Source organism: Cibotium barometz, chromosome 12 (assembly GCF_041138505.1).
Source record: "Cibotium barometz isolate CiBa-2024 chromosome 12, ASM4113850v1, whole genome shotgun sequence".
NCBI lineage: Eukaryota > Viridiplantae > Streptophyta > Polypodiopsida > Cyatheales > Cibotiaceae > Cibotium > Cibotium barometz.
Window position 1 is genome coordinate 48,797,041 of NC_141057.1, and position 11,045 is coordinate 48,808,085.

General features: G+C 40.9%; 1 protein-coding gene across 1 annotated transcript; it reads right to left on the bottom strand.

Moving 5' to 3' along the window:
* Positions 1 to 514: 514 nt before the first annotated feature.
* Positions 515 to 6,231, bottom strand: LOC147633525 (granule-bound starch synthase 1, chloroplastic/amyloplastic-like). Its single transcript, XM_086806616.1, has 13 exons — positions 5,724 to 6,231; positions 5,329 to 5,409; positions 5,068 to 5,166; positions 4,619 to 4,708; positions 4,418 to 4,481; positions 4,234 to 4,334; positions 3,059 to 3,168; positions 2,735 to 2,978; positions 1,992 to 2,168; positions 1,687 to 1,878; positions 1,348 to 1,437; positions 1,096 to 1,224; positions 515 to 976 (listed from the first exon to the last, which is right to left on the bottom strand). The coding sequence occupies exons 1-13, from the start codon at positions 6,069 to 6,071 to the stop codon at positions 860 to 862; spliced, it is 1,842 nt and encodes a 613-aa protein (XP_086662742.1). The 5' UTR covers positions 6,072 to 6,231; the 3' UTR covers positions 515 to 859.
* Between the last annotated feature and the right edge of the window lie 4,814 nt (positions 6,232 to 11,045).

Sequence of the window (11,045 nt, forward strand, 5' to 3'; positions counted from 1 at the left end):
CTTACCCTCATCCCTTGATGTTATTAGCTTGTCTTTTTGTTCGTGCTTTTGCAGGGGTTTATAATAGACATTTTAAGAGTGATTTTACCTCGTGTCAAGCCTAGTCACCATTTTAGGAACAAATGTTTTAAATCTTCTCTTTTCGTCTTTCCTCTCTCCCCCTTTCCCTCGGAACAAAGGGATGGTCTTTTCTTCCAGATCTCTATTTGTCCTTCATAACTAAATCCATCTCTTTTACATCTTACGTATATACTTCTGCCATTTTGGAGGATAGCACGCCCATCATTGACTTCAGATGTTTTCTTGTGCTCGTCGTGAGCTAGGCAACACAGCCTCATAGGTCCTTCATTCCCACACCCATCTCTACTTTATGGAAGATGAAGGTCTTTACACGTTCAACCATTGCTTGTCTAATCAGATGAAGTGCAATGATGAATTACTCTTCACATAGGAAGAGAATTATGACTTGCAGGTGGACCACCAAGCACGATACAAAAACTAATCATAAACACACTAGAAAATAACTTGACAAACAGTATATATCCCATTGAACAGACGTAGCTTTACATACAAATTACACACTTGCTCGACTTGCTCGGCAACTAGAAACAGAGGTCCTACTGGTTCTTTGTTTGACTACCTTGGAAGCAACTCAATGCTATCAAAATGAGCCATTTTTGCCCATGCCATAGTAAAGTGGTTCACTGCGGCTGATTGATGAGGGATGCTAAAATCTCTTCACTGATTGCAGGTATGGCTTGCTTGGCTTAGAAACTGCTCATTTCCCAAAACCCAAAAGAGAAAGAGCTTCTGGAGAGAGCCTTCAGTTTGCACCCAAGCTTATGTTTATAATTGAACCTCATGGAGTGGCCACATTTTCTTTTGCCAAAGGTGCAATCTCATCACCCTCAATCCCAGGCTTGCTTCCTTCTACCTGTAGACCTAGCAATACATCCTCCCATTGTCTTGCAGGTCCCTAACAAATCCAGAAGGCTGTGAGAAATCTATAACCTTCAGACACATATTTAGCCAATGGATCTCAAAAAGAAACATGAGAGATAGCAATTGGCAGATGCACTACTCAAACAATTATACCTTCCAAGACAAGTCCTGTGCCATGCAAGCTTTAATCATTTGAGAAAAGGCAGGGGTCCCATATGCCTTCACGGCTCTTTTCACGGTAGTGCTAAGAGCTTCCACATCACTAGGATCCACTTCCTCACACTGCAACTCCAGGGTGAACAACAGTCCACATTCAGTCACTTACAAGCATGTCCAGGCATTCCAACTTGCCAAGCTACGCCCGCCCAATTTATCAATCTAGAACAGGAAAGCCGTAGAGCTCACCTTCACATTGAAAGCCTTCCCTATCTGGAAGCCCGTTACTCCCTCCTCCACAGTGTCCACCAGACCACCAGTAGAAGCAACAATTGGAACCTGATGAAAATTAGGAAGACTTTCATCTGAATGAAAACTTAAAACAAGAGGTTTAGAAGACCATGCCTATAAATAAGAATTCATCCCCAAAAACCGGCAAACATCCAACATGTGATTGATGTGAGCTTAGCCAGATAGAAAATGAGCAAGAACAGCTGTCCCTAATCATATGATATGCAGCTTTTATAATGGAATTCAATCGTCTCCAAAACACACAGCATCCGCGAGAGAGAGAGAGAGAGACAGTACCGTGCCATAACGCATGGCATGCAACTGAATCAAGCCACAGGGCTCAAATCTGCTGGGAACTAACATAAAATCTGCACCTGCTGTTATCATGTGTGCTAGAGGCACATTGAACTTCACAACTCCCCTGGCTTTATCGGGGAATTTTACTTCTAGTTCCTCCAACTGTTTCTCTAGGTTCTTCTTGCCTGTGCCCTGAAAAAATCATAAATGTTTCCAAAGTCAAATACCCAAAATGCAGCAAAACCCCGAACATGAGAAGACATCAAAAGCTCTCTCCCTTGACTGCACGTACCCCCTTTACTCACCAAGACAATCAACTGCACATCATCTTTGAGAATATCTGCAACTGATTCAGCAAGGATGTCTGAACCTTTCTGTTCTTCCAGTCTTCCAATAAAACCAATCACTGGAACATCAGGGTTTACTGGCAAGCCCACTTCAGCCTGGAGAGCTTCCTTCAGGGCTGGCTTTGCCTCCAGAACCTGTCTCAAAACATAGTGAACCCATGCGTTAAGTGCAGTTCCTGGTGCGTGTGCAGTGCGAGTATGGAGAGTCCTGAACAAATATGGGACATACAGTACACTGCCCTTTTAATACAAAAAAAGAATACATGTATATACATGCATGCATACATGTGCTATATCACTCCAAACTGTGTAGAATATGTTTTCCTGCAGGCTATACATGATAGTGGGATCCTTGTTTAGATGAATCCAAGAAAAAAGAGAGGCAGGAAGTGGCAAAAGGGAACGGAGTAGGGGATGTCATTAGAAACCCAAGAAATGCTGTTGTTAAACAGAAAGGTGGAGGAACACTCCACACCATTCCAGACCCAGAAGACCTATGAGGAAAAATTAGATTTCTACATCAGACATCAGGGAGCTAGCAAAGCGCACATTCATGCTTGCTGGGAAAGCCAATTTTAATACATCTGCACAAACCCATAAGATCTAGGAGACCACAGAACTATTGGCATCACAACCAAAAAAGAACATCTTAGGAACAGCAGCTTTTGGAGAGGATTGTTGTGATGTGTACAGTAACTTACAGTTGTAGCATTGTACTTCACTTCCAAGTACTTGTCTGAAGATGGATCCCACTCTTGGACATCCATTCCATTGATGATGCCAATGATACCTCTTTTATGAACAGATGAGTCCAATTCTACACCCCTCTCAACACCAGAGAGGAGCTCAGAAGCATAGTTTGGGCTGACAGTAAGCACAAAATCAGACTCTAATATTCCTGCTTTCAACCAGTTGATTTTCCGGCCTTCTACAGGTACTTTGTAGCTGTTAGTGAGAGCAAATTGTTAGTTGTTGAAACCACTGTCCAAAATATCATTTCTAGTGAAATACAGAGGAAGAGATACCCATCAATGAAGTCGAACGAGCCTTTGAACTGATCTGGAAGGTTCAAAATGGGGTAGTCTTGAAAAGCAAACCTGCCTTGATATGCAATATTGTGTATGCAGAAAGCAACCTGCAGCCATTAATCAGGCATGTAACGCATGCCCATTCTAACGTTATGTACTGTACAGATCCGTACGTACTGTACGTTGTTTGGTACGGAAAAAAAATTTAAGGTACGTAAAAATACGTATCATTGGTAAAAATACATAAAATCTCGGAAATTTCAGCCAAATTTCAGTCCATGTCCACATTGACATATAAAACTTTCGAAATAGAGACACAACAAGGTCACAAACCTACTAATTCAAAAGTGAGAAATTAGAATCACAAGTCGTCAATCATACTTAATAAGTTAATCATACTTAATACTTAATACTTATTACTTAAGACAAGTCACATTGTCACAAGTGAGTCGTCCACAGATGGTGGGCTAAGGCTCTGAGAGAGAGAGAGAGAGAGAGAGAGAGAGAGAGAGAGAGAGAGAGTTATGTTGTTGCCTTGGGGGCCTGAGCAAGGGTGGGTGAGTTATATTGCCAGCCGTACTGGGCGCCAGTGGGGCGAACAGAGAGGGGGCTACGCACAGAGGCGCAAAGCGAACAGGGGCGGTGAGGGCAGAGGCGAACTGAGGCGGCGGTCAGCAGGGGGCGGCCCAGGGAGAAGGCGGCGGCGACAGTAGCGAAGAGAGAGAGTGCGACTGTAGAGAGGAGAGAGCATGGCGGCTAGCCCTTACCGGAAGGTTGAGGTCGTACGGCCTCCAGAGTCCAGACGCAAGACGCAGGCACGCCGCACCCAAAAAAAACGTACGGATCGATCCGTGCATACGGATCCCCGTACGGTATGGATGTACGGTACGGATTGGATCCGTACGTACGTTTCGATCCTACCTTGAGGACTAGCGTGTACTGTGTGAGAGCAATAGTGGGAATCAATAATGCCCTTTTATAACTGGCAGTGAGGAGAACACAAGAGTCTCCTCACAAGCTTCAAGCCATCATGATCGGAAGATATAAGCATACACTTCACTGTTGGCTACTTTGATGAGAACTGGGGAAACACTTTTGAACAGGTGTGATACGGCACCCAAGAAACACAAAGCATACATTTTCCTTTTTAAAATGCGCATGTCCAGAAGTACCTTGGCATTCTTAAAAAGTCCTTTCGACTTATAGTTGGACTTTAGATAGCATGGCAGCAGTGCTGTATGCCAATCATTTGCCACAAAGACCACGTCTTCCCCTGCCATTACAGAGTCAGCCATGAAATCAACTTCTGAAGTAAGGAGCATTAGATATTTACAAGATTCAAATTAAAAGGCTCACCATATGTGCCACTGTAGAACTCACTGCTTGACAAGTTTAATACACGAGGAGCTTCAATAGCTGCCTGCAAAGAAAAACCACTCCTTGGTGGACAAACTTATTACCATAACAACTCAAGAATACCTTTAAATACAGACAAACGGGCTGGTCTTTCATATCACTGTGACTCCACTGGAAAAAAGAAAAAAAACTCTTTACTACCTGAGCAAAAAGGCTGAATCGCAGTTGGTTATCCAAAAAATCACGTCCCGTTTCGGGGCCATAGATCTTGCTACCTGTTTTGCCCCACACCTGCCGGTGCAAAGAGCATAATTACCCTCAAGAAAATGAAAACTACAATGCAGAGACAGTTTCAGACATCTCAGAATCCATCACAAGCCAAAGTATCAAAATCTGAATCATAAAAGTAATCACGATCTAGAAGTTTTCAAAGCCTGGCCCACCTAGCCAGCACGACTACCTAGCCAAATGGGGGCTAAGATACCATCTAACAGTTCTTCAATCAGACTAATGCTCCTTTCCTATTCACATGAATTACTGGTCTAAGTCACTAGCTAGAATACACTTTCTAACAGCTCCTGTAGTGAAGATGATTCATCCGTAACCAACTTGGAATCATTGAGCATAATTATTCCTCCTCACATGCATACCTTGGCAAGGAAGAGGGGATGATCAACAAAGACTCGGTCTACACCTCTTTTGTACGTGTGAAAGAAGCGCACTCGTTCAATCTTGTCCCCAACTTTCAGCTGCAGAACAAGAATTGAGATTATGAGATCCAGATCTGCAAAGTACCTTTTTCTCCGCAGAGCATGCTTTGCAGACACATTAACTAGAAGATGTCTTCTCCAAGGAAAAAGACTCACATTGAATGTAACACATCACAACTACAGCAATGTGGAAATACATACATCAACCGTGACTTCTGTGTCCCAGGCATCTTTGTACTGGTCGTACCGCGGAGCAACCGTCATGACCCGATGTCCCCGAGCCTGCACAGTTGGAAAAACCACAACACTATGAGGAGAAGAGCAGAACACTGTTGAACTTAGAGTAGGTGAACAGTAACAAAACATTCTCTTTGTGAAGCTTGTTTGCCAAGACACCGAAAGAAACGGGGACAATGATAGTAACTAGTCCTTGCAATCTGGTTACTACGTTCGCTACAAGTTCGGCACACTCGGTTATGACCAGATTGCTTAAGGCAAGGCTTGAGATGTAACAAATCAGCAGCCATAGACGAAAGGGCAGAAAAATGAGGGAAGAGGGGGGTGCGGGGGGCGCAAATGTATGCGGGGGGACTTACTGCAAGGGCAGGGGGTAGGCCGCCGACAACATCTCCCAGACCTCCAGTCTTGCTCCAGGGCGCTACTTCGGCCGACACAAACACGAAGCTGGAGCCCGTGCTGCACACAACGGTTGCGCGCGTGCTCCCTCTGCCGCTTCTGCTGGATGCCACCGCCCACCGCACACACTGCTGCAAGCTCGCCTCTGGCGACGCCGAAGAAAGGCGGAGGCCATCGAACTGCAATGAAGCAGGCAACCGCTTCGGAGTTGACAGCTTGGCCGCTGTAGAAGACGACGAAGCAGAAGAGGTCACTGTGGTCGACGAGAGAGAAGAGCGGTGAGAAGCAGCCGCCATGGCCATAGTCATCAGCAACTGCAGACGACCAAGGGGGAGACGGTGTCAGAACCTTCGTTTGATCACAAGGTACGAAGAAAATGTGGCTATGGCGAGGACACTGTGCTGGCTTGCGGGAAACAGTTGTCGTGTGTGTGCTAAGGTGTGAATGATCCTCGTTGCGTTTTATGGCAGCTGTTGATCGAGCTTCCCAAGATGCCATATCAGCCATCGCCCCTTCCCAAGATGGCATATCAGCCATCGCCCCTTCCCGTCGCATATTCGGGCATCTCGTGGCACCGCCGATCGTACTCGTCCCGATGGGTCCCCAAAGCCTACAGGCCGTCCACAATATGGCACAATAAATAATAATGTCTCACACCCTCCATTTTGCACACTTTTTTGATGGTCCGCATAAAACTTTAGAGATCACCATGGTTTTAATCTTTTTTTGGGGAGGTCTCTCTCTCTCGTTCAAGTCCAACTGTTGGTCGTATATGCCCTCGTGTTGCATTCTACCAACGTTAATACCTCTCTCTCTCTCTCTCTCTCTCTCTCTCTCTCTCTCTCTCTCAACGAATTTTGAAATTGTTTTTGAATGTTGTGAAGAGGTAGGGAGGGCGGTGTGGCCAAACACCTTTATTTTTAAATTCCAACAAGTAATTTTAAGCTTCGAAACCATAAAATTCTCCCTTCTTTAATGAAACAATGAAATAAGTCCATAAATTTTAAGGTTTTTATGATTTCTAGTGTGTTCAAGTTGAGCCAAGCATGTGTTCATGTTAAGAGCCAAATATGTGCAATTTCAAGAGATGTTTAGCCCATAAATTTTAAGGTTTTATGATTTCCAGTTGAGCCAAACGTGTAATTTCTAGAGACGTCTAGTTTTTTGGGGTTTCATAATATAACAAATATGATAGATATAAGGATCTTGAAAATTAACTTGGTTTTATCACTCTTCTTATAGAGTGGCCTACTCATAACTCTCTTAAATGTTTCTGAGAAGTTTGTTTTGAAAATTTTGAATGTCGATTTTAATGTTTTTCTTTAAGGAGAAAAATTCACAATTGCCCATTCAATCCACAATAGTATTATGTAAAAATTAAGGTTTGTCTATGTGCTACATGATTTGAATTGCATTGCATCAATATAGTATTTTAGGTGCCATCCTTAACATATTGATTTCAAAATAAGTTTACATGTTGCCTCTTGATTATAGATTCAATGTTTTGTTGATGACTCTATTCTATTCTTACAAGGAGATAATGAAAATGTAAGGAGAGCTCTATGGGTCATTCAGGATTTTGCTGATGCTTCATGATCTAAATGCAACATACATAAGTTAAAAATCATAAGTCTATTTGAAGATAATGACTTTGACTTAGACAGATCGGATTGTGAAGTCATCAAAAGAGGACAAATAATCAGACATCTAGGGGTGCCATTTGGAGTGGATGCAACTAATAAATAGCTTACTAATTAGGCTTTGGACAAGTGAAGCTTAAAAAGTGGGAGGGCATTAGAGTTCCATTCCATGATAGAGTAGCCATTTGTAATACAGTATAAAATGTCTATATTATGTTTTTATGTCCAGTGCTAGATTTTGGGAAAAGCCATTGGTAGAAAATTATGAAGCCCATTAGAAAATTTTTATGGAGGAATTATAAGCCTAGTAAGAAGGACTTAGCTTGGCTGGCTTGGGATAGATTGACCCTGCCCACCTCCCTTCTCACACAATTGCCATAACTGCACTTTTGCTTCCCAAATGCTTATAGCAAAATGAAATCTAGATAAAGATGCTGAGGGAACTTGTTGAAGGTCATGATGTCTGGTCTGGAGGTAAATGGCAAGAGCTAGAGTGGAAGGATAAGTAATTTTCTTATGCTCCTTTAAAAATCACATGATCAACTTTGGCTAAGATGTTGAGTAATAAATAGAAGGAGATTCTGACTTTAACAACATGGGAAGGGTGTACTAGGGCTTTAGGAAATTCCTTGCTAAGCCTTGGGATATGGTGGACTCATAAGTTCAATGCTCCCTTTGCTCTCTAGGACCTGAAAACTGCTAGGAACTTGAATAACAAAGGTCTCAAGAAATTGGTTGATTGCTAGGATAGGATCTTGGTGGGATGGAAGGAACTTGAATAGATGGATGAGGAATTAAATTTAAATCAAAGAGAAGGACAGTTAATCAGAACTGTGCTGGAAGAGGTATAGAAAGGCTGAGTATCTACTGCCCAGGATGATACATGATTGGGTCTGGTTTAATGAGACTAAGCTAGATAGGGGAAAAACTAATTGTATATATAAGGAGCTAAGGAAGTCTAAGGATAATGTAGTATATTGTAACTAATTGTATATATAAGGAGCTAAGGAAGTCTAAGGATAATGTAGTATATTGTAACAAGATTTGGAAAACAAGAGCTGGGGCCCTTGCAGATAGAGGAAAAGATGGAAGAGCATTTGGGATCTAGATATTCCTATCAAAGCCCAAACCTTTTTGTTGGAGAGTCTGTATGGGAGCCCTTTTTTTGGGAGTCAAACTACTGCAGAGAACTTCACTAATGGATGTTGCCCTAGATGTAAAATTGCTATTGAGGATGGGAAACATGCATTTTGGGATTGTCATGCTATTAGAGGTACGTGGTCCAAAATATGCAGATGGGTTTACAGTTGCACTGGCATTCATGGATTATGGGAGGAATGGCTGCTTGGAAAATGGACTACTGATGAGGAATGTGCTCACTCTATGTTTAACATAATCAGATTTTGTTGTCTCTGGGAAATCTGGAACACTAGAAATTGTATTGTCTTTCAAAAAGCTATTGATACTGGACTAGATACAATAGGACTGATGTATAAATGTGTATATGTGTGTTGGTCTATTCATGTGGTAAATAAATTGAGCAAGTATCTGATGGTGCAAAGGATTCAGTCTTTGCAGGCAACCATTTCTTGATCTGACTTATCAAAAGGGGAACCCTCAGGCATACTAGGCTGAGCCTAACTGTGTTTTGTTGGTGCACTCAAGTTTGTACAGAGTTTGAGGCAAGGAAGAGACCAGTGAAGTATGGGCCAAGAACCAAGAGATGGTATAAGAAAGTTAAGCAAATTGACTACACCTTTGTGGCATTTAATGAGAACCCGATAGGTACTAGGCCAGTGGTTAAAGTTTGGTCCAAGAAGGGTGAGGTATTGGAGTAGCAATCACCTAAAGGATGCACATCTGAAAGTTTCATGGAAGCATGTATTCACGTGGGGCATCAAATCTCATGGGAGGAATCCTCCTTTGTTTTTGAGGATGAGAGATGGGCATTGATTAATGATCTACTGAATAGGATCTAGCTGTATAACCAGATTTATAAACAGATGTAAAGCTTTCTGGATATTTTGCTGTAAAGGGTTTTTGATTAATATATATAACTATTGATCCAAAAAAAAGATTACTAACAATAAATTATTTATTGATGTTGTTATTGCCTTAATGTAGATTTCTAGAACTACAAGCCTATTATTTTTTATTTCTAGCACTATAAGTCTATTATTTATTTGGATATAGGGGGAGATCCAAGCTTTGCCTATGATGTAGTCAAGGCTAACACAAAAGGAGCTCAAGTGAAGCTCCATTTTACTAGAAACACCAATTGAGCCTACTTAGGAAGGCCCTCGTGTTTAAAGATCTTTACACAAGAAGATCTCATTAGGGAGGCACAAGAGAATGTGAGTTTCTCAAGATATGCCCAATTCTACTAAAAGGTCAAGACCCATTTCAATTAAAAGCATCAAGAGAATGTTTTTTTTTGTTGGGAAGGTGGATTTGGGCATGCTGTGTGTGCCGTCCGTCATGTAGTCCTTAGGCATCAAACCTAGGTCCTTGTCATGGAACTCGACCGTTCTACCAACTTAACTACATGCCCATCCATAGGGTAAAGAGAATGTTTAAAGATCTTTACACAAGAAGATCTCATTAGGGAGGCACACGAGAATGCGATTTTACCTCAAGAGATGCCCATTTCAACTAAAAGGGTCAAGACCCTTAAAAGATGTTTGTTTTGAAACTAAAGTAACTTGATATGCACACTTAACTGATTGAAAAGAAGTGTCATTTCATTAGTCAATAGAGATGCAAAGTTTATCATGGTCCAACACATTTTTAGTACATATGCCTGTGAGAATATCTTAATCAAATATATATTCTTGGAAAAATACAATATAAAACATGAGATATTACAAGTATATATGAATCAAGAATAAAAGGAACAAATATTCAACTTATCAATATAGAGTAAAACCGATTTGTGTTAAACAATATTGGATCTTACACATAGCCACACTGTATGGATACAACATAAAAGATATGATTGAGAAGATTTTATGGCATTTTGTTGACCTCTCCTTTATTATGGAGCCTTAAAAAATTAAACACAATGATGTTGTTGGATTTTTTTCAACATGAAAGGAATTTAAAAAAAGATGTTTTATAGCTTTTTTACATTAAGTCAACAAAGATGCTATATCTTAATCAAGTATATATTCTTGGAAAATTTCAACATAAAACATGAGATATTTTGAAACAAGTATATACAAATCAAGAATGAAAGGAACAAATATTCAACTTATCAATATAGAGTACAATAGATTCGTGTTAAACAATATTGTATCTTAGACATTGCCACACCGTATGGATACAACATAAAAGATGTGATTGAGAAGATTTTATGGCATTTTGTTGACCTCTCCTTTTATTGTGGAGCCTATAAAAAATAAACACGATGATGTTGTTGGATTGTTTTCAACATGAAATGAATTAACAAGAGATGTTTTATAGCTTTTTTATATTACGTCAGCAAAAATGCTAACAAATATGGGCGTATAACAAAAGAAAAAACTTTGATGGTTGAGGAAATCCAATAATCTTTCTTATCTAAAGCATTCAAAACTATGTTAGTAGATTGTAAAAATGAAGCAAGAGGTTAGCAATGCTCTTTAGATGCCATAAAATTAAAGA